General features: G+C 38.1%; 1 protein-coding gene across 4 annotated transcripts in view; it reads left to right on the forward strand.

Moving 5' to 3' along the window:
- The first annotated feature begins 692 nt into the window (after window positions 1–692).
- Window positions 693–25,605, forward strand: part of rhobtb4 (Rho related BTB domain containing 4) — a 53,365-nt gene continuing 28,452 nt past the window's right edge. For 2 of the 4 annotated variants that reach the window (XM_079605896.1, XM_079605899.1), the window contains exon 1: window positions 18,465–18,856. In XM_079605896.1, coding sequence (XP_079462022.1) covers window positions 18,828–18,856 — 29 coding nt within the window. In that variant the 5' untranslated portion in view covers window positions 18,465–18,827. Of the gene's footprint in view, window positions 779–1,161; window positions 1,461–18,464; window positions 18,862–25,605 lie in introns of those variants that run through there. The other 2 variants (XM_079605897.1, XM_079605898.1) reach the window with 2 other exon arrangements.

Below are 25,605 nucleotides of genomic sequence, written 5' to 3' on the forward strand. Positions count from 1 at the left end.
AAAAGCAGGTAGTGTATCTCTATTTTCTGTAAAAAATCCTTTGCTGATGGATAGGAGGCATTGTGACTAGTCAGCAGACTAAATTTGAAGTGTGGTGGTAATCCATTGTAATACTTTCTGTGTATGACATTAAGTTAAACAATCAATATTCAAGAAGAAACTGCACCACTAAAATGAAATAAATTTAGAATTTGAGTGAAATAAAATCGTTTGCAATGTTTTGTTTATCCTCTTTTTCATATTTTGATCATAACAATCATATTTATATTTTAAATATTTACTTTCCTTTTATTTATTTTGTTCTTGTACTGAAAATATTTACCTTCATGCATTCCTTGTGAAGAAGTCACTGATTATGGAAAATAAATTCAATGACAGTAATATTTACCTTAGTATTATTAATAGCATTTACTTAATCACAATAATGTGAACCCAAATTAGCTTTTAGCTAAATATAACATTTGACATCTATGTTTAGCACACGTCCCATTCCATCACTTGCACAATTTCAGCCTTTGAGTGGCGGCGACACACACAACACGCGCCGTAGACTGTCCACGCGCTTTAGCGCGAGCTGTAGGCAGAAGCTCTCGCGCGGCGCCCCACTTTATGAATGGATGGGAGTGGCGCTGTAGTGTCAGTGTCAGTGTCGTCACGCTGTTAATAGGCGCTGGCGTTCGTCAGTGGACTTCACAGGACAGCAAGTGGACAACATATGACAGCAGGCAGAGTGAGACATTAGGGGCATTAGGGGCAAAAAGCGACTGGAGGCGTTACGGTGAGCGCGCGACTGTGACAGAGGGGCAGTTCACATGTTACAGGGTGGGAGGATGGGATAGGGTAGACAAAGGAATAGCAGGCACGTAGTTTAATTGGCCGCTCGTAGACTAGGCTACTTGGACACATTTACGGACTGAATAATAAAAAGTTGTATTTCTTGTTATCACGCTGATGGCCTCTCACACGATTCACTTCGACTTTTTGATTCGCGGGATTAATTTTTTTTACCCCAAAACCAACTGAGAGGGCTGCTTTGTTTCGTCATTTTTTGTGTTTGTGTGTGTGTTTATGGTATACTTTGGTGTGACTGGATATCCCGAAATGCATTCCTACAGAGTTGTGGCAAAGTAGAGAAATAATTGTACGAATCTCTTTTCAAAGGCGTGACAGAATCAAAAGGGCGAGACAGAAAAAACTCGCATCAGCACCACGCGAGCACACTTCGTCTGGTCTGTCTGGGAGAGACTCCGAACCGAAGAACCTTCGTTACAGGACCTCAGAGCTGTTGGTCTTCATTTACTGTCCCTCCCAAGAGTTTCTGGGCTGTTCCAGCTCAATGACTAACTCCCTTTTATTTTATCTTGGAAGAAGGACACAAAACTGTATGGTTTAGTAGAAGCCAGAGCACTTTACTGACGCGCGTATACCCAAAAGATTCACGAGGCGGAATCACATTAAAGGTAAGTAAGGTTTTTATTTTTGTTACAAACACACAACTTTTTAATTTGAAATGACATTTAGCCTAGTGTTTTGTCGCCTGTAGCCTACTGTTTAGCGTGATCCACTTTTTTAGCCATGCAGTTTGCAGAACAGAGATTTAGGCTAATTTAATATTTTCGTGATTGATGTCAATATCAACATTGCAACCTATTAATGTTGGAACATTAACTTTAATTGTTGCCTTACATTTTCAAATGAAAATTCAAAGTGGTGCCAACAAGTGACAGCCTGCAGTGTTCATAGCACTTTTTCAACCACATTAAATTAATCAACGATAAAGAAAATTGAGTTAATAAAGAGTTGAATTCCGAAAACAGATTTTTTTTTATTGACAAATTATGACAAGTTAATGATCGGAAGCAAAGAAGCTGTAGCCTAAACATAACGATGAATCCCCTTTACAGTGTTAAAAGCATGACCGTAAGTAGACCTATATTTTAAATTTTACATTTTAATGATTTCTTCGCAAGTTTACTGTCCGCTATGAGGATTGTTCATCTGACTGTTGTCATATTAGGGCTGTGTCTTAAAACTGCTCAGATGACTATCTAGACCATTTCCCCTAGGCGGGTTCAGGTCAAAAAACATTGCTGGCGCACATGATGCCCAATGAATGCTGCTAAATAGGCAGCTCAATAAGTTTTGAGATACAGCCAGTGCTTTGTAAACAGAACACAGATCTGTGAGCACTCATCATGTAATCTATATGGGTTCAGGTTTCAAGTAGGGGTCCCTAATATTCAAGGGGCTCAGTGGGTCATGACATAATGACAGCCCAACTATATCTAATTTGAATTTCTAACAATCTGTTAAACGTTATAAAGTAGTTAATGTTTAAAAAAAGTCCATGGGTTAGATAAGAGTCCGTTTAGAAGCCATTGGCACTGTAAAGGTCGAAAACTCATCATCTAGAGGAACACGTAATGGACGTTTACAATTACAGAAATCTCCGTCCTTCTCTTCCGAATGGATGTACGTGGCACTTTGTAATGAATTTATATTGCTTCCACATTTCTCCACATAGATTTCGCACAGCTGAGTAAACACTGACTGTCCGGTCATAATCCACACACCGCATCCTCACTGCTGTATTAATAATGAACGCATGATAATAACTAATAATTATATTTATTGTGGGAAACACTTATATTTACTATATTTACATTTCAAAAGATACAAGACCAGTTACAGAAGGAAATTCTATTGCACTTTGATTTGTGAATTAATAACTTGTTATGCTGCAAGACTGAGTTCATGTAAATACTTAAAGTCAACTTGCCATGACAAATGTTTAAGCTCAGATTCATATCTGTAGGTTTGAGGCTGATCATGTTGTTTGGACAATACAAACTTGGACACACATTGGAAACAGTAACAACATGATTACTGGCAGTTAAAGACAGTTAAGGGTACAATTGCATAATTTTCCAACCGTTTGTTCTCTGTCATGGAACTAAAACCATTGTTTTTTGGGTGAGGTAGATTGTGGAATACAGTATCTGTACCGCCCTTTCTTTCTTTCTTTCTTTCTTTCTTTCTTTCTTTCTTTCTTTCTTTCTTTCTTTCTTTCTTTCTTTCTTTCTTTCTTTCTTTCTTTCTTTCTTTCTTTCTTTCTTTCTTTCTTTCTTTCTTTCTTTCTTTCTTTCCTTTATCTCCAAGAGATTGTTGTTGGTGACTTGAGCTTTCCAGCAAGCTTGCACTCCAAACATTCCAGGCCTCTCGAGCTCCAAGGAGCTGGCCAGCTCCACACAGCTGGGAACTATATAAGACCCGGGGCCAGTGTATTGAGCAACATCTTTAACTTGGTCTTGCGCTCCCTATGGCCTGATACAAGAAGGGGGAGGGGGGCGTTCCACATTCCACTTTCTCTACCGGGGCAAAGCGCCATCCAGATCCCAGTATAGGAATACATAGAAAGGTAGAAATTCCAGTGTGCAGATAGATGGATGTCACAACACATGACAGGATGAGTAAAGCATGCACACGGCATACATGGGACTCTGTATGCTGAATGCACAAATGACATTACACAGACAAGTGCTGTTCATTCCTGAACTCTGCACACATGCATATACAAACATGGGGGTAAACAAACATGCATCATTTCCCCAAAGCACATGATGTCCGTCTGTGCTGGAGCAATGTAGTTTAGAGAGACGGTCAATACAGTGTTCTGTCTCCTCTGCGTTTTTGGCTGCTCTCGCAGTTGTTTTTGAAAGGGGAGAGTCCGTGTGCAAAGAAAGTTGAGGCTGGGACAGCGGGCCGATAGCGAGAGAAAAGAGTGGGAGAGGGAACTGGAGGAGAAAGAAGAGAGTAGATCCTTGGAAAGACTCGCAAGGGGTTGCGGGGAAAAGGATCGCGGCTGAATAAGGCACAGCTGCATTTGAAAAGGAGAGCGGGAATGAAAGACAGCAAAACAGCTCCTTATGTCTTATAACAGCAATTACGAGACAGTATGGGAGGTAGGACGAGCAGGAATATTAGAAAAACAAACTGTAAGCTTTGGTAATGCAGTGAGAATGAGTGGAGAGTAAATTGACTTTTTGAGTAGTTTCGAATAGACTTTTGACTTGCGGTAGAAGTCTGGTCCTTATTGCAGCCTTTTCATGCCCCGGGACTGATCCCTGCAATGTTACTAGGTCCCCATCCCGGCATCGATCCCGACATCAATCCCGGGACGTGTTTTAGTCCGGGATGAGGGTAAAGTGTTAAGTAAAACTTAACTGATACATGCTGTGTGCTTTTCTTGATGAAGGTAGTGCCAGCCATTGTGACATGTTATTTTAGGCAGTGTTCGCCACTTTTTTGTGAGTCTTTTGAGTAAAATTTCTTTTTACTTTTGTTTCACTCTATTATATTATTCTCCAGAACCATTTAGAAAGTGTACCTCTCTGCTTTGCTTGTGAAACCTGCAGTGGCGTTTGCATGTTTCGTGCACACAGGCACAGTACGTGAGTGACAGTGCTGAGAGACGTGAGGACAGGCAGGTGTTATGCAGGAATTGCTCAGTGATAAGGTCCTCACCCTGTCTCCTCCGTGTCCAGATTCCCTCTCTCCGTCAGTTTGTTCATGTGTGTATGCTTCGAGTTCAACGGAGACTGCAGATAGGGTTGCACATTGCACAACTATTGACACACTTTCGGGGAGCATGAACTCAGTCACCCAAGACTGCTTGTCACTACAGGAGTCATTGCCTCCTGAAGTTAGATTAAGTTATTCATGACAGCATTGGTTTAAATTTGAAAAAGTTTGTATTTTTTACCCTTTCACATATAAAAAGTGAACTTCAAGTTCATTTTACTAAGTACTGTATATACTTAAGTAAAGTTCAAGTATATTTATGTACATAGTAATATACTTATATCAATGTACTAGTATTCTATCTGTAAGTGTACTGTTTCAATACTGCTTGGGACTAAGTTGGCCCACTTTTTAGTGTATAGTGTTTAAGTTTAAGTATACTTTAAGTGTAACTGTAGTAAACTTTGAGTGCACAACTATATTACAAAAATATTTTGTTTGTACTACAAATACTACAATGACCTTATACACTGATAATTTACTAGTATACTTGTAGCACATTTTTTTAGTTTATGAAAGTACACTTTGAAGTATACTCTCAGTATAGTCTAGTTTAGTAGTTTTGTACTGAAAGTATAAGTTTTCTTTATAAATGTTCAATATTTTCTCCAGTTAATGTACCGCTTTATGTAATCTCTGGGTAATGTACTTCAGGTTTTGCTGCTCTGAGAAAACATTTGATAGCTGTTGATTATTTGTCATGTTTTTTTTTTTTTCTTTGTTTTTTTTTTCTTTTGAAGCTCCAAAACATTTTAAATGACAATTAATACTTGAAAGAATGCTAGTTTAACATTTAAAACCTAATCATCAAAATGGTCTGATGTCATTGTAAAAATGTAAAAGAAACATATCCACATTGCAGATCCTGGCATTGAGAGTATCCACGTGATTCTATTATATTGTCTTTGAGAAACATATACTAGCAGTGTCTTACGCTTGTTTAGTTTCTGAATGAATCTGTGCTTTTGATTGAACTGGTTAAATGAATGACTCAGTGACTCACTCATAAAAAAGTCACTTGTCGCCACCTATTGGTATAACTGTTTAGATATATAACCTTTATTTGTTATCGACAATAACATATATACAACAAAAAAATATTATTTTCAAGTTTAATTCTTGACAAAATGAATGATTTTTTTTTAAAATATATATAAAAACAGTGGAGTACAGTTTATATTGTACTTTAAAAGTTTTGTTTCGTTTGATGGGTTGATAGGCCACGTCTTGCTCTTCCACAAAAGTACTTCTACGTAGTGGTTGTAACAGTTGCTAATGACAGTGTTGTATTTCCAGAAATTTATTAAATTTAAAAACCCTGTCAGCAGAAATCTTTGTCATAGTTTTGCACAATCAATATTATCCTTTTAGTGCAACCTGCGTTCTATATGTGGTTTTGGACCTTTGGGCTCTGATTCACTAAGATGTAGTAATTTGCTTGTGCAATCTGATAGATTGTATGCACAAATTATGAGTGTAATCCATGTGTTTTGCAAGAATAATTGCATAAAAGCAACACGTGAGCATATATTTGATGCACTCATATTTAAACGAGGCCTTCTCCATGCGGTATTTGTGTATGTGTGTGTGTGTGTGTGTGTGTGTGTGGCTATGGGTGTGTGGGTGTGGCCTACATTACACAAAGATAGCAATATCCAAAATCCTTGTCCTTGTGGGAAAATTGTTTGGTGCCCATGAGGAAAACAGTTTATTCTAATCATTCTAAGTTTTGTTTTTTAAAGAATTTAAAAATGCAGAAAGTTTTGTTTGATGGGTAGGTTTAGGGGTAGGGTTAGTGCAGTTTGTACAGTAAAATAAATCATTATGTCTACGGAAAGTCCCCCAAAAAAGATGAAAACACAACAACATGTGTGTGTGTTTGTTACAGACTGCTTGTATGTTAACAGACACACAGTTTTACTTTTTTTTTTACTTTTCCAGACCCAGAGTCAACACCAGTCTGATCCAGTCAGTACAGCATATTTTTATATTCATCAATTCACATAACAGTTGCTTTTGGATCAAGGCACTGTGGCTTCAGTAAACATAGTTTACATATATCACAACTGAGCCCAAAAGTTACAGCAGTGCAAACATTTAAAAAAGTTTTCATAAGGCTCTCTTGAATGGGGTGGGGTTTATTAAATGAAAATGAAGCCACCGTTTTTGCACTGTGCTCTGTGTGTGTACTGTATTATATCGAACGTGTATGTTTGTGTGTGAGAGAGCAAATCTGAACTCTGAGTTATCATGACATCTCCATCTTGTTTAACATTCTATATTTTACAGCGGAAATACTTCATCATGTGATGAGATCACAATACAGTTTCTGTTTTACAGAGTGCAGGAAGACACACACATGCACACAGTGTGAAATATAGAAACACTTTAACTTTCAAATAATTTGCTCTTTGTAGAGTAGATGCAAAGCAACCTGACCCGATGTCCCGGCAGTGCCTGAAAACCACATTCCAAAATAGCACACCCAACTTGATCTGTGATCCCATAAAAAGCACATATACAGTAGTTGTAAGCCAACACACACAATGAATCATGAGGAAAACCCTGTTGAGCAGGGAGTGGCTGGTGTGGCATTCTGTGCAGAACACCCACAACAGCTTCTGCTGTAATTCCTCTCATAGAAGCACAACACATAAGAAGACTCCCTTGTACAAGGGCTGACAATGCAGCTTACTGTACGACTGTCATCCAACACATAACAGATTGCTTTATTTGTTTCAAATGAACTTTTCTGTATCTCACATTTACAAATGTATTAAAGGATAATTCCGGTATTTAACACCTTGAGTCTATATTGTAGTTTGTTTTGGATGAACAAGAGTGGTGGACAACATTTTTTTGACAATGGTTCCTCTCTCGAGTTTTTGACTATAAAAGAATTGGCCATGGACCCATTTAACATTGGAGTCAATGGGCATGTCCGAAAATGTCATTAAAACAACCTTTAACATTATTTTTCAAAACTGTGCAACTCACCGAGTGATTAGTGATGTTAGTTGATGTTCCAGAACCAAAAAGTGTTGCGAAATACAGTTTCTGTCGTGTTTTATTCGTCATTTTGTAAAATCCCATTGTTGAAAAAATTGTTCCACTATAGCAAAATAAACGGATTGGAATCATATATTGCGACGATATATTGTTTATAATCATCAACGAACACCACTAACCACTCGGTGAGTTTAACAGTTTTGTAAACGAACATTATTGGCTGTTTTAATGACATTTTCGGACATGCACATTGACTCCAATGTTAAATGGGTCCATGGCCAATTCTTTTATAGTCAAAAACTCGAGAGAGGAACCATTGTCAAAAAAATGTTGTCCACCACTCTTGTTCATCCAAAACAAACTACAATATAGACTCAAGGTGTTAAATACCGGAATTATCCTTTAAGGTCACTGCATGATCTAACAATATCAAACCTTGTAGCACAATGCACAAGCTTTTCATGCAATGCATTTCACAAAAGAAGGCTGTTTTAAATGATAAAACAATCAATATTTTTAAGTGTGACTTGACTTTAGGTTCCAAAGAGTGTTTTGAGACCACTGTATATTTGCAAGAGTGGACAGTACTTGAGTAATCACTGTAATTGTAATTAGGGAGTGTTCAGGAATCCTGTTTACTGTCAAATAAACAACTTTTTTTTTCTTTTTTTCCTTTTTTTGCAATTCCATGTTTCTAGTGGCACAGACATGACACATTTGAACTTTTTCTCAATTACATTTCCAAGGGGTGAAAAAATACCTTTTATTCCTTGAAATAATATTTTTTTTAGACAAATATTCTGCAAGGAAATTTGTCTTGCAGAGTATCTATAATTATTATATAGGCCTACTATTAATAAGCAAAACTTGGCCACTCAATATTTCATGTCTGTGAGGCATACGCTGAGTTTCAGTTCATTTATGATGAGATGCAATCCAGTTCACATATGCAAGTGACGCGTCGGCGCCTCCATGTCACGATTATATTGTCTGGTATATTTGCTTCTTATTTATTAAATCCAGACAATTGGTTGATGAAAAATGTATTCAAATTAAGATACAATTTATCCAAAACGAAATTCACTTTAAAGAAAGGCTTTAAAAAAAAACGAAACAAAACTTAATGAAGTGGTCAAAATCATGTCTGACCCACTCCATGTCTCCCGATATATTGCATATCCTATCTTACTCATGCTGTTCACTTTTCATAATCAACATAGATGGAAAAAAATAACATTATAATATTTTAACAAATATGAAACATGCGCTTATTTAATGGCTACAACACGTATAGTAACACCTACTGACTCTCTATTTGTACAAATTGCTGCACATTCATTTAATTCTGAATTTTGCACACATAAGTTGGAAGGGATTTGTTGTGCATGGTAAAACATATCTGCAACATTTATCAAGTTCATGGATAATTGTGCGTGCTTTTATTAATCATTATAATACTAAAATCATAATAAAGTAGGCTATACTATGTACAAAAAATCAGATGAGCCCAGAATATGAACACAACATGTTTAATTACACGTTGAGCATTTTCCTCCCATAGAAAACCATTATAAGAACGCTTAATGCATTCATTCAATGACTTATTATGTCGAAATAATGAGATATTATGTCGAAATAACGACTTATTATGTCGAAATAACGACTTATTATGTCGAAATAACGACTTATTTATATAGCGCTTTCATATGTACTGTACACCCAAAGCGCTTTACAATCATGTCAGGGTCTCTCCTCAACCACCATCTTTCTTTTCTTCTTCACCATGTGGTTCATGGCTTTCATAGAATACAGCCTGAATATAATTGCTTCCAGAAAAGGTTTTTGGGGGTGCTATAGGGGTGATTTGATCTTTCTTGGGGGTGCTGAAGCCCCTGCCAGCCCCTCTCTAGTGCCGCCCATGCCGTTTGTCTTGTCAGAAGAGCAGGTTTTAATGTTGAGACATGACAGGGTGTGTACTGCCTGGCATCTTCCAGTGCCACTGTACAACAGTCCCTCCCAAACATAATTGTGATCATTACATTAGCATAGTCAATGGCATTGTTCAATTGATTGTCTAGAACAAACAACTGATCATACTGTTTTATTTTCACAGTAAACATGAACATATTTACTATAAAATAATACATCCTGAGAAAAGCTTTGGAAGAAAAAGGCATGCAGCTTAGGCCTATGTTGTAATGGTAATGACATGTGATTTGTTACTGTTGGCCAATAAGAGCCTGATGTGACAGGCACAGAAAAACAGTAACACCAATATAGATTTTTCCAGTGCTTTTTGGAGATGTTGTTTTAAGTGTTCAGCAGGGTGCCAGACAGTCAATTTGTTATGTGTGCATGTGTTTGTGTTCATATTCAATGAGTTTTTGTCTTTTTTGTGTGTTCTGTGTGCATACTGCATAGCAGTTCCTCTTTATTTGGTAACAACTTTTATTTTTTTGGGTCTGATTTTATTTATTTACTCTTCTAATCCCAGTTCTATACAGTCTATGGAAATACATTTCAAAGCAAGTACATTGACCTGTTCTCTCTGAAAACCCTTCGCCCAAAACACACAGAGAGAAATGAGGAGTGGCTGAGAAAATGTGAGACTATGAAACAAAATCACAGCAGCATAATGGCCTTCGTGTTTGTTTCCAGCAGGTTCAGCTCCTATAGCAGAACAACAGCAGTGCAGTGTACTTCCTCATTCCCCCGGCGGTGGACAGCAGGTTTCCGATTTGGCCTGTGGTGCATCAGAGATGTTTGTTTTGGCATGTTAACATATTTAATTAGCCTGCTTTTCGTCCTGGACCCGGTGAAATTTTTTAATGTCACGTTATACTCTTTTTCTATTTGTTTGGCATACAAGATACTTTCCACTACGTGTGCTTTATAATTACTTTTTGTGAATTCATATTTTATGTACGCTTGCATGCACCTGTAAACACCATGTGCCAATTTAAAAATTTTCATTTCTTTTTTTTTCATTTCTTAACTGGATGAATTTCCATGCTGGTTATTGCTGGTTTCGAACTGATCCAGCTGTCGGACCAGCACAGCTGATGAGTAGCGTTTCCATTACCCTTAAAATTGCGCAAATTGAAATTGCGAATTGAATATACACCCAATGGAAACACGGCGCAAAAACTCCCATATATTGCAAAAAATTACACTCGCATAAGGTGGTTTTTCAGGCAATTCTAAAAAGACATCGCATAACATCGGTTAAAGGAAACGCCGTCATTTCACAATCGTTTTTTTTATCGACATTTAGAAAATATCGCAAAAGTTTTGTGCAATCTGCAATGGAAACTGGTTACCCAAGGTTGACTTGCTAGGTACAATATTTATGACTTTTTAATTAAAATATCCAAAAAACACTTTCACAGTGTTATATATTTAGTGTAATTGTGTACTTACATTAAGTTCCCAATTTTAAATAGTGAAAATTATTGTCGCCGTCCCTTGTCACTTGTCGCCTGTCAATGACGTAAGTGAGATGTTGGGGTTACATCTGCATTATCCCTGGTTTTCGCTTGTATTGCCATAGTAATCATGGCAACAGACGTGGACAAATTTGTTACGTCTAGACTCTAGAGGCACGCTGTTGTTGTTTCGTTCAAACATTATGGACATGGCAAGCAGACTTTGGGACAGAAGGAAATAAAATGAGGATCAATATCGGCGTGGTGTTTTCTAGACGCTGCTCTTGCTTGTGCTCTATTAGACAGTTTAGCAAATGTACATAAAATTAACCAATGTTATATAGTTAAACATGATGAAATATTAGAATATCATCAGTATGATATTCTAATTTTGATCTAGCTTATTTGCTAGTCTACAGTCAACAAACTAACACAAATTATATATTTTTTACGTTGTTCAGAGTCAAGCAGAACATATCCATACAGAAAACATAAAGATAAATAGCCAACCAGCGCTGCCACCAGTGTAATACTCGGATTTGTGGGTCTTGAGGAATCCGTGCTTGCCGAGTATTATGCGTGGGTTCCTGGATATTTTCTGTATCGTTTGTGGCCACTGGATAGAGGAGTCAGACCAAGACTTCTGTGCTCAGAACTCGACATTCCTTTAACTGTGACTCTGCCTCATTCCACCCAATTACATCGTGCATTTCCTTCTCCCCATCTCTCTTTGTCTCTCCCCCTTCCCGTTTTCCCCTTACGCTCGCGATATCTCGCGTACTATCTAACTTTATTTTAACCTTCCCATTTCAATTCTTAAATTAGTAATTTAGCACTTGCGTGTAGTTCGGTAGAATGAAATGTCCTCATTCCTTTATGTGGCGGCAGGGACGGACTGGGTCTAAAAACCGGCCCTGGACTTTGACTAGGCCCGGGCCAAAGCAATCGGCGCGCGGAAACTCGTCAACAACAACAATAACGCCTGGCATGAGTGTCACAAGACTTTAATTGTGGCTCATGATACTATACCATCCAAATTATAGCAATAGCCCTGTGATGTTGTGTTAAAAGCACATTATTCTAGATTAACTTGAATACTACATATAAATGGAGGTCTCAACACACTGCAGTCCTGTATAAAAAACCTCTAGGCTGTGACTGTCTGACTTGGGGCGCTTAAAGTAATTTAAAGTTGAGCTGGAGTGGGTGTCTTTCTCTGCTCTTGGTCTAAGCTCAACCTGAATAAACAAATGATGGAATGGATAAAAAAAAAAAAACAGGTTTTATTCCAAGATAGCATGGAATAGATTATATAATATGCTGTTATAACAACATATTATACAATCTATTCCATGCTGTCTTAAAAATAATTTATTACTTAATAATCTTAATTAATTTATGCAGTAATTAATCTTACTGCACAAATAATAATACCACATCTAAATGAAAATACACCATTACAAATGTAACTTCTGTATTCAAAATCTTCAAAGTTTGTAAGCATTAACTGTAACGTTACCAACATTTTTAAAAGTAAAAGCACAACATATTTCTTAATATTAGCTACTGCATGTGGCATTTTACAGCTAAAATGTTGAAGTTTTGCTGTTTTAACTAGCCTACTGTAATCATTAAAAATTTAGCAACCTGAATATCACTTCCTAACATCATCCCTAGCAAGTAACTCTCTTTCTCCTCTCATGTTCCATACTTACTTGCCCTGGATCTACCTGTGGAACAGCTCATCTTTCTGTCCTCATCATCACTGGTGGCATGTTGCTGCATAGCTGTCTGGCTCACTTCTTCACTGCTGCTAATATTTAACTGTGAGGTGCTGCTGCTGGCTGTGCTGCTAAATATTTCAGTTAGTTTGCGACATTTAGCGGCTTCAGTATCTAAATTCCGCAAAAAAAAATTTATCTCGCCTTCTTAGCCCCGCCCTTTTCTTTCCGTTTTTTACCTGCGGCCGCGTTGACGGAAAAAAACAGGTGATGACTGCGTGTGTGGCGGGTGGTGGGCCGGCCCGCCGGCCGTCCTGGAGTACCGGTCGTTCTGTGATTCTCCAGATCACACAGATGGCCAGTCCGCCCCTGTGTGGCACTGATATCTGTCTCTCATTAGCAATCGCGCCCTGCTTCATACCATAGTCATGTTAAAAAAACATGAATGTATTATTAATAGTATCCATAAATATTATTTCCCCGTAAACATTATTAGATCCATCAGCATGACAACAAGTTCCATGATTCCACGCTCATCAATCTTTGTTATTGTTTTGAAGAGGTTAGCTACCCTAACAGCGAAAAAAATACATATTGTACCTTTAAGCTATAGATATTTACTCCAAAGGATTCAAAGGAAAGTTTTACCATTAGATGTTCCACTGTCTCTATTTATTTAAAGTAAAGTTCTTGGCCAACACAGACCTGGAGTGTATCTACACCCAGCTGTGATGGTCAGTATTAGTCTCATGCAGTGGTCTGAGTGGTTAAGAACATTGCAGCATAATAGATCATATAGCAGCACTGAGTAACTTCATTCCACAGATCAGATTGATGGGCTAAACGATTTATTCATTTGGTTGATTATTTGCACACACACAAAAAGTTCATTTTAATGTCTTTTCCTTTACAGCAAGTGCTCACCCCCTTAACCCTGTGGGTAAAAACTAAATAAAATGGGTTGTCTGTCTATGAATGCAACTTTTGTCTTCAAATGAATGTAATTCCAGGGAAGCAGTACTTTGACTTCAGGCTAATCATAGTTCTTTGAGTTCAACTGGTAATGATGTCACTGACAGACATGATATGAGGCTTAAGGGAAAAACGGTTCTGATAACTAGACTTGATATTCCTTTCATTATCTTTTGTGACAGGTTAAGTGTCATTTTTCAAAAACGTCCCACCTGAGTCATAACGGTCATTATAGTCCCAAATTCCAAGCTATGATGTGCAAAATGATATTACTCAGTTAATTCAAGCCGTATAGTTTGGTAATCTTGAAAGGAGCTTGTTCCGTACTGCACTTGGCCCCGGTGTAGCCCTGTGATTATACAGCTGAGTAAAGGCTTAATTAGGTTAGCCTCTTCATTTGAGCAGGTTCTGCTTAAACATGTTCACATTTAATACATGACACATCCTGCTGAGAGGGGCAACGCTTCTGTCTCCTATTCTACTATAAGATTAGATGTCTTGCTAATAGTAAAGATATGAACTATAGGCTACGCAGCAGGGCTGGGGGGGATCAGAATCACATCTGACTCGAGATGTCTCACCCGTTATGGGATAAGCAGATAAGGCCATATATTAGATCAGAGTGCTTGTCAAAGCATTTATCATGTGGGTAGATATTAATTGATTGCAGGAGAGCAGAAGTGTCTGTCAATGGCTTGAAGGGTCTTAAATCCCCTTCCTAATGAGGCCTGGAGAGTTAGTCTTGACTGAAGTCTAGAGCATGGCTAAGCTCACTTCATCTTCATTGAAGCAGGCTCATGCCACTGAACAATGCAGGGAAACCACCTCAAAGCTATCTTACTCTCTCCGCTGTCGTCTCTTCAAGCCTGTTGATTGGAATAGGATGGAGGAGTGTAGCTAATGTTACACATTCTCTTGAGTGCTGGGTGGAGGAGTTGTGTTTGGCAGGTGGTTTTGCCATTGGACGTGTCTGCCTCCACTTGAGACTCGCTGACTTGGGGATTGTGTTTGTAATATGGCTGGTTATGTCTCAATTCGATTCATTAGGGTACATTTGATTTATAATGTCATCCTGCTTACATATGAAAGAAATTCTCTCTCTTGGTAAAGCTGAACATTTTTCAGAATGATTTAAGTGGCAATTTATTTTTTATTTTGAACTGTGACAACTACTGTAGCTCATGGGAGTTGATTGGGTCACGCTGTATGTTTTTGATTCACTAAAATAACCAGCTCATAAAAGTTGTTTGCCAATGAATTGGGCAACACTGTCCCGCTGTACTGTATGTTTTTAATTCACTAAAAACTACCAGCTCATGAGAGTCGTTTATTAATGTATCGAGCCACACTGGTCACCCTTTATATTTTTGATTCACTAAAAACAACCAGCTCATAAGAGTAATTTGTTTGACAATCAGACTACGTTTTTTACTCAAGCTCAGTAGATGTTTTGTGCAGTTATTTTGCAGTACACAGTGATTTTATATCACGTTAGTGGACCAGTGCAAGTTTTCTGAAATAAACACAATATACGTGAAACCTATAACTGAATCACTCAAATATCTGTAACACAGACTACTTTATTAACAAACAATGTGGTCATGTTACAAGCAAATATCAATATAACATTTTTACCCCCATTATGCGAATGCAATTTTTACATATTTGGAAGAAAGTTGACACCGACAGTAGTCTTCTGTACATAAATCAGAACAGTAAGTATGGCACATGTATAGCAGACTTGACAGCTGGCCTGAACTCACAGTGTTAACATACTTGGAGAGCTTGAAATTGTGGGTTGATAAGACAGTGTGGCCTGTGACAGTGTTGTGGAGATTAAGTCTGTGTCTCACATTCTCCCCTCTTTGCCCCCCTCCATCATTCCCTTGTCACGCCTGTCTTTTGTCTATGGCGAGATTCCATGCAGCTTTTTGACATGATAAGCCAAAGAATGAATAAATAGTTCATAGTATTTCAACATACACACACAGATACAAACATGGATGCAGATAAACATGAGCCTGCGATGAGTGGAGAATATGTCACCAGAGAGAAGCCGCTCATTTTTACCGGAGGATCTAGTCAGTGAAAGTAAAGTTTTAATGATGAACTCGGCAGAAAACACATTGCCTCAAACACTTTCTAAATCTTACTGAATCAATTTCTGATTGATTTCAGTCATTTATACACTTTGGGGTTTTGGTTCTGTGTACATTATAATTAATTTGAATATATAAATGTGACTCCCCTCCTTGTACATAAGATCATGTTGATCATGTTTGTAGCTACACGCTCACAATTTTATAATTAATGGCTATTAATAGAACAACTCAATATAGAAACCCAGAAATTATTTCATTTTCTGTATATATCTACACTAATTGCCATTTTCTTTCATTTTATCGTCATTGTTTTTCTAAGTGTTATCTTTGTTTGGATGTTCTGCACACAACCTCACACGCCTCTCACATGGGCAACACCATGCCACTGTTTGTGGACTGATACCAGGAAACCTCCCCTTGTTCTCAGAGTGTCAATCTCATCTTTTTCCTCCACATTATGCACTTGTTTGGTGACTTTGTGTCCATCGCGCTAAATCTTATCCCTTCTTTAACACAAATTATTAGTACCCGTGACAGGGGTGTGTACCATTCAGTTCACTGTTCCCAGCCAAGATAACAGTTTATCCGCTGCTATCGCTGTACTGATGACTTCCTGTTTATGCTTTTTTTTTTTTTTTTGGTGGCTTCATTGCATTTATGCTCCTTTAAAAGATTCCCCATTGAATAACAGGTCTGACCTACTTTGCCTAGTCTGAAGATGAATATCCGATTATGATAGCTGTGTAAAACACAGCTTGTTAGTTTGCCACTTGCATGAACAGTGGAATCATCATGTTAGCAACTTTATGCCAAGTGAGAGTACGAGTGAGTTTGTTTGATAGAGAATGTGAAAGACGCTTTTTAATGCGCATGTACAGTGCGTCTAGATGTGCGTGTTCATGACCTGCGGTTCACATCCAAAATCCACAATAACAGACATAGCTCAACTCTGCAGGAGACACTTCATAATGTTTCCCAGGCTCACCCTTCATCCACCCAGCCTAATTTATGTTTCTGCCCTCCATTTCCTTTGCTTTGCACTGTCATAATGTCAGTATAAGAAGCATGACTGTCAATTACAGGCTCAGACACTTTCACTAACCTCACCTCATTATACATCATTCCATGTAAACCCTTTCATAGACAAATCCCACAATGCCCACATGTTCATAGCTCCGAGCTGCACATCTCTCAGTCTCTCACTTTCATTCTGGGTGCTCCAGAGGGGCCACAGGGGCATCACTTTCTCAGGGCCCACTGCGGCACTGGCACTGGCATGCCTGCTAGAGTCCAGCTGGGTCTGAGATGGATGGCAGAAAAGGCTGTATTGACTGAAGTGTGGGAACCTTCACTAAAATCTGTGACTGACATCACTGGCAGGCTTTGTGCAATGACATCATGGTCAGACCCCTTCCGCAGTCTAGATGTTTGAGAAAAGAGTTTTTTGAGTGCTCATTGTTTCAAAATTTAAATAAAAACGGGAACACCATGGTGATGGGTGATATTTTCTGTCTTTCTCAGCACTTACTAGCGGTCTGTGTTGTGTTTTATACCAGTATATATCACTAGAGGTCAGTATTACTTGCTGTGTCTGTTTAAGAATATCACAGGAACAAATATATCAACGAGCTGTCACCATATGAAATAAAAAAATATTTTTAAAGAAATGTGACATTTTTAAGGCCCCCTCCCCCAACAATAGTTAATGTTGTTGTACTTCTGTCAAAAGTGAATTGATTAACATATATGATGAATCGTAACTGCAGATTAATTTAAAATATTTTAATTGAGACCCCCTCACTATCCCAGATATCACACGTACGTCGCATAGATTTGATGCACGTGTTTTCATCTGGAAGACGTATTTTGGATACTGCTCACCTGCAACGTGCATATGTTTCCTGTCAGATTTAAAAAATACATAAAAAAATGTCTTTAAGATGCTTATGCACTAGAATGCCTAGAAGCCTACACAGCAGATGCTCTTCAGACAAAGCGCTCTTTATAAGACATATAGCTAGGCTATTGGAGACGTGGGCCTACGTGTGCGTATGCTAGTGTTTTTAGATCTTTGTTGAGACAAGAAGGGCTTTCTGTTAGATTATTTCATGCACAGAATTATTATAAAAGGCTATCATTTATTTACAGTGCAGCTGTCGCACTTATGTGGAAATGACAATTTTAATAATTAATACACATCATACAGATCGCAATCGCAACTTAGTTTTACCATGTAAACAGTTATCATTTACGAAAAAGAAGAGTGTATAATAAAACACTGCAGTGTTCCTGACTGCCCTCCATCTGTCAATATGACTGAAACCTGTAGTTACTCTACGCGTGCTATTGCTATTAAATAACGTCAGTGCTATTGAATATGCACCTCTTAATTCCAATGATTCAGTAATGTATACACTAGCTTTCAAACACAAACAATGTGTTTCGGTACTTGCAATGTAAAAACATTTTGTTACAGCTCCGCCTGTCAGAGCGTGTTTGAGTCCAAACAAATGACTGGTAGATTGTGGGTTAACGGGCCGAGTGTTCCAGACGGGGCGGGGCCATCGGCCGCGATGGATTTGATTGGCTGCCAGTCACAGTGCCATGGATTCGGGGTGAGTTCAGTTTACGTGACGCTCAAGTAGGGGCGTGTCATTGGCGAAATCAGCTGTAGAAACAATAACACACCAACGACGCCCCAAAATGAGAGCTTACCTATAAATGTCAGTAATTTCAGGAGAAAGAGGCATCTTTGAGAGACTGAGGATAGATGTAACGTTAGCGCACTTCACGGTTGAGGTTTTCCACTGCATTCTGCAAACTTGTTAGGGATCTCTTCAGTTCAGCAGAGAAAGCGAGTGTGAAGATGCTGCCTTTGTGTCAGCCGTGACACGCCAGCGAGTTGAACACAAACAGTCGAGAGAGTTTATCAGAGACGTCTTAGTCATTTAAAGGTTTGATTTGATCTCCTGCACCCGGTTTAACGGGAGCTAGGAGGGAACCACGCAAGGACTGGCATGTGGGTCAATTCTGGAAGCGTCGGAAGGTAAGGTGAAGAAATTTCACTTTGTTTCACCTCGCGACAATCATGCAGCATTTGCGGATTCTTAGTTACTGTTACATTCTGCACTGAACGATGCATCAAAACTGACTAGTAAAAACACACTAACCACCGCCCATCCTCAACGCTTGATGTTGGAAACTATGGCAAGCTGTTTTATCATTCATTCATTCATTCATTCATTCATTCATTCATTCATTCATTCATTCATTCATTCAACCTGCGTCTTTTATTACTGAGGATCTATTCAGTTCACATTTTATTCATTACCATTTTCACTCTGTGGTTCACAGATCAGCTATTCACTGTAGCCTACTAGTTACCTTTATACTATGTTCACCATGTTTATGATATAGGTCAGGATAGATATCCCATTTTTTTTATCAGTAACATTCTCTATATCACTAGATAAAGTTGCTGTTTTAATAATTGATAGAATCTATATAATTGCTACTTTATAGTTCAATGAAAACTCCTGTCCTTATTGGCTATATTTATATATAACCAAATAATCCAATAGTAATCGGATTGACGGCTAAATCGGAATGAAAAGCCATCCTGTAAACAACTTAATCGACCCGATTGAGATCAATCTGAATGAAATTTCGATCGGATTGAAAGGGTCGGTTTATTCCTTTTCTAATCTGATCCGAGAGAACGTAAACACTTGATTGGAATGAAAACCGAAACTGGAAAGGATTGCGCATGTGCAATGACATAGAAATGGCGCAATGACGTATGACGCACGAAACGAGCTGCATTTGTTGTTAAATAAAATGGCATAAATGACTTGTGCTATTCTAAAATTTTCCTACCACGCATCTTTCGTGAAGTGGAGCAGAACAACATCCTATCAATCCTCACTTCATACTCTCATCCACAGACACTTTATTTTGGGCACGGCAAGGGCGTTTTTAACTGTTTGATAAATATAATATAAACTGTTAAGTAAGCAGCATGGCAGACCGGTTCATGTGCTCCTTGTCTAAAAAACCAAAACAACAAAAAACAGTGGGAAACTCTGTATTCATTCAGTATGCGCATGTCAAAAAATATATTCTAATTGGAAGCTTGTGACATAGAAACATCAACCCGATCACATTATTTATCGTTCATGTAAGTTACACTACGTTCAGATTCATCAATCGGAATGAAATAGAATGGGGCATCAGTTTATTGTTTTTGGGATTTGTCATCATTTGTCAATATTGGCAGTGACTAGTAGCAAAGTGTAACAAAAGGAATACGTACTAATGAAATATATGCTTGTTGCTGTTGGTATAATTATTAGTATATAGTGAATAAGTACTACTAAATAGTTACTAATAAAATGTAAAACATTTTCTTTCTACTCGATTAAGTACCAGTAGCATAACAATATTGTTAGTCTTAAAATATAAATGGCTTGCCATATAAGTGTGTCTTTGTATCGCGTTGCGGCTGCTGAAACTCTCCACCTTTTTTGCTTTGGCCAGTTTGTTGCTATGCATCTTCTCAGTCTTCATTGTACCGTGTTTTGTTTGTGTATGTATTAATTTTCCACAGCACACTCTGATTCGGTGGCGAGCATGGGCTTGGCTCACCTTTTCTTGCATATTTTTTTAATCTTTTTCTTAAATGAACTCACATTTCATTCACTGGCATTCTGTTTCATCTTAAAGCGAGAAATCCTCTTACTGAGAGAATTCACTACTGGTTTATATTTCTCAATGAACCACATTCTGAATGGGGTGCTGAATTAGGGTATGAATGGGGGTTTGTCAATGGCTGCCCATATTTTTTTTACACAATACTTTTTTTACACCTGATCTAATCACAAGAAAATATCTTGAGCATTTGAATTCTCTGAAATTCCACCATGATGCATGTTTTTTTTTTTTTGTGTGTGGCTTTGCATGCACGAGCCAAGCTCTCCTGCTAATGCTATTGTGAGATCTTACTGACTCTTTGTCCATTATAATCCAGGGCCAAAGTGAAGTGTTTTAGTCTTTTGCTGATTCAGCAATCATTATTTTATGATGTGATTGTTAGGCTATATTATTCGAACATTACTTGTCAGCAATAAACTGCTGCTTCACACTCATTACAAACTGCAGTTAACATCATGCTCTGTCATGCTGTTCAGATATTTATAACACAAATGTGGTGCTCTTTCGCTTTTTTATGCTCACTTTATATGACAATATTTGATCAGAATGACAAGTGCTGATAATCATAAAACAAATACAAATGTTGTGCGATCATCGTTAGCAAAAATGCTCTCAGATAAGCCACCCCTATCAGCGCTATTTGAATAAATGTGCTTTAGCTGGTCCATTGAGAGCTGAAGTCTGGGGACTCTACCTTTCCTTTTTTTTTTCCATGGGCTGACTTTAATGAGTCTCTCATTGCTGAGTTTGCTCTCAAGGGTAAAGGTACAGTTGTATTTATAGTGCACATGACAGCTTAGGTCCATAGGACTCATGACGCTTGTAGTCCATGTGGGCCACTGTGCTAAATAGTTCAACTCTTTTTGAAGACTTAATTGGTGGTTCACTGTTATGTATCAGCTTAACTTGTGCACATCTCGCTGTAATTACCTCTTTGTTCTTGCTGATGTGAACTTGTTTGAGTAGCTATAGCATGGAGGACATGAGTGTCAGTTGGCTGCAGTTGTGATCAGTTTAAGGATCATTGGAAAATACTAGCAAATATATGTAGGCTATATGTATATTATATTGCCTCCAAAAAGTATTTGGGCACTTTTGAGCATTTAAATTGCACTTAGGTAAGAAAATCTAATATAAGTAAATATCAAACCATCTGGTACAAACATATGATGCTCTAGTCTAGTGCTTTCTCAGAACTAACTTCTCTTTTCAGAGCCATTTTCAGTTACTTTTAACCAACTGATGCCAAGGGGATTTTTTGCAAGTAGAGTCGGACATGTTGTAATTTCGAGTTCTGCGCATGTGAGTGACTGAACAAAGTTGAAAGGGATGTATCGATTTGGAAATACTGATCTGTATTATAGAGAACATAAAATAGGCTATATCCATAATAATCTAGGTAGAGAGCGAAAAGAAAGCCTGTAGTGATTTAAAATGGATAATTATGCAAGTTATTTAAATGTTACATGTTGTATTTAAGGCAAGGCAAGGCAAGGCAAGTTTATTTATATAGTACATTTCATACACAATGGTAATTCAAAGTGCTTTACATGGAAGAAATTAAAATAATCAAAATAAATAAGAATAATTAAAACAGTTTAGAATAAAAAATAAAATAAAATACAGTACAAACAGTCGGACAAACAGTGGCACAGTGCTCATTCATTAATTGCAAAGCTAAATAGATGTGTGTGTCTGGATTTGAATGTGACTACAGTAGGAGCACACCTGATCTCTTCTGGAAGCTGGTTCCAGCTAAATCAATTTAAAGGTGTGGTGTATGGAGTCATAGAAATGTAGTTATTTGAGTTTATTGTTCATAATTTTGTTTACCGTAGTTTAGGCTTTCTTTATAACTTGAATGGGTGACAGGTCATAACAAAGGCCAAAATGGAGGTATGAATTTCCCAGGTGCAACCTAACCGATTCATTTTGTCCAATGTTTTGCTTGAAAATTGTGTAGGCCTATGTGCTAAAGTTCTTTTAAAACCAGTTATCGATTATCAGCAATCGGTTATTTTTTGGTTATAAAATGCAAAGACATTCATACATTAAATGGGACTTAAGCATCCAGACACTTTTTGTGGCTACTGCATGTGAAGTAAATAAAACGTCCCTGATGCTATCACACTGACAGTAGATCTCAGTGATTCAGTGGTTAATTCCCCCATTACCCCCCAGTGACTGATGGCATTAAGGGGAAAGATCTAACTCATTCTCTGGTCTGAAGGGCTCGGCACTCTGAACGACTTTGTGGCCTGGCTATAAAATGTCATTGATCCACTAAGAGACATTGACTCCTCGCAGTACAAAGGCACGTGGAGTAAGACACTCCACGGTTCTATGCTGCAGTGGTACAGTTTGCTCAATGCTTGCTATTTTGAGGCAGTCTGGTATTCGGAAACGCTGTCAAATCTGGTGTGCAGCAAAACACTGCTCCACTTCAACCTGTTTACTGGCAAGCAGGAGACCACCACGTTACATAAGTCGTCTGTGCTCATGGCATACCATGTCTTCACATGTCCCCTCTATAAACACTTAAAATATGCGTATATAAACACCCATGCGGACACACTCAAGGCGAAACACTTGGCATGATGCATTGATGGAAAATACAGAAATTAGGTCACTGTGATAGGCAGGGGTTAAGCCAGTGTATGTGTTAATATGGTTTGGGGTGATTTTAGTTATTTGGATTTTTTTTCTAAAAAAGGAAAGTCTGGTTTCTGTGTAAAGGAAACAGGTGCAGGTGCTCTCTAAGAGCGAGGCTTAATCGGGGATTCTGGTTATGTGACGGCAGAGAGAGCAGCCTTTGCCACTGGAGCTGTTATGTAACACACACACAGTGCAGGAGGGGTGAGCAAGTCTCCGCTGCCCAGCTGTCTAGAAAGACAGCTGTACAGAGAGGGAAAGGACAGTCAAGCTTACAGAAGAATACTATTGTTTGAGACTTATCTAACTCTTCGTAATTGTACTGGTTGCCGCAAGAAATATGTGGAGAGTTCTCTACTAAGTTATTATAGCCTACCAAAAGAGTTTATTGTCCATTTAACTACCATTTGCTTGTGGGTTGTAGTTGGTCCAGATTGCTGTGATATTCTTCTCTCTACCTACCTACACACACACACACACACACACACACACACACACACACACACACACACACACACACACACACACACACACACACACACACACACACACACACACACACACACACACACAGGCTGGCAGGACTGAATACATGCAGACAAACTGTTGTGTGGGCCGTACAGTGTTTGTGAATGGAGTGGGCGTCTGCCACGCGTCTCATCTCTCTCTTTCTTTTTCTCTCGCTCATTCTCAGACCTCACCTCCCACTGTTTCTATCACTGCCTGTCACTAAAACAAGCGCTAGTGTGGCACACTGCTCGTCTCATTCCCCATGACAAAACACTGACTCACTCAACTGACTCTGCTAAAAGCTTCATGAGACATCCATGTCTCTGGTATCATTGCTTTTATTATACACATTTGTTTGTTGTGTTTGTGTGTCACAAACGGAAACTATACTCGGTTCTTATTCAGGGATGTAGACAAAAACACAACACTGTAAATTGTCATCATTTATTCACCCACAACTTGATTCAAATCTGTTAAAATGTCTTCTTCGATGGAACTATTTCATGAAAATTCATTTCATGGCGGTCAAGCTTTAAAATGACACACACACACTAAAAACATAAACCTATCATTAATCCAAATAAGTTGCGGAGGATATCACATCTTCTGAGGCCGTACAGTAGCCCAGTGTAGTGTGTGAGAAACAGGTTGCAATTTAAGGTATTATTCACCAGTAAAGTTTCTCAGTGCCATTTTTAAAGGGAGTTTAAAATCGAATAGTGACTTAAATTTGAGGTGTTTCTCACAGAAAGCTATCATAAAGTTTCCATTTTCTTAAGATCAACAAGGATGTGTTTATTTAATCAAAAATATGGTAAAAACAATATAACTGAGAAATATTTTTACAATTTAAAATGACTGTTACTTGAATATATTTTAAAATATATTTTATTCGTGTGATGGCAAAGCTACATTTTCAGCATCATTACTCCAGTCGTCAGTGTCACATGATCCTTCACATCATTGTAATATGCTGATCTGCTGCTCCAGATTTGTTTTTTATTATTATCTATGTTGGAAACAGTTGTGCTGCTTTAATATTTTTGAGGGAAAAAAAATCTTACTGACCCTAAACTTTCGAACAGTAGTGCATTACATATATAAAATCACCTTTTATATTCCAAAGAAATGGAAAGTCATACAGGTTTGGAAAGACACAAGGTAAATGATGTGATCTTTTTTTCTTTTTTTGATTGACCTATCCCTGAATGTAATTTCAAACATGTATAGGAAATTGACAATGTGTTGAGAGTTAAATAGTGGAAACATTGTGGTTGATTGTTCAAAGTGCATTAGCTTGCACACTCGCACCTCTGTACCACCGCCCCACTTTTTGCACGCTGAGAAAACATACTCAAGTCTGTTTCTTTGAAAATTTGGTAAAGATCTCCCAATTATTATTATTATTATTATTATTTTTAATATGCAGTCATGATAATCTTCACCTTAATAGCATCCTCTATAAATGTTGGTGACTCTCACACAGCAGCTATAAAGATTGCTGTTAGATAACAGAAAGATCTAGTCACATTTACAGCTCAGCTTCATCAGTCCGTAGTGCCACCGTTATGTAACCTGTTAAAGAAGCTTCCTCCAGAGCACCCGTAACAATAACAACACTTAGACGTCTCTGAAACCTCAAAACTGGCTGTAACATTCCCCTCATGAGGAATTAACTGAGCACTGCTGCTCTAGATAAACATCTCCTGACCTATTATAGGCCATTTTGACACATTACTAATCTTTGTCAGAATTGCCACCTTGCTACTCAGAATGAATTGAATGAATGAGAATCATTTTTAGTCCCCAGTATGTCACTGGAGGTCAGAACTGTGACGTCTTTGTCAGCGGAACAATAAACAGTGGCGTATTAATCTTTCATGAGCTCTTTTTATGGAACGTTAGCTGTCTTGGACATGGGAG

This window comes from Phoxinus phoxinus, assembly GCF_949152265.1.
Source record: "Phoxinus phoxinus genome assembly, chromosome: 3".
Lineage (NCBI taxonomy): Eukaryota > Metazoa > Chordata > Actinopteri > Cypriniformes > Leuciscidae > Phoxinus > Phoxinus phoxinus.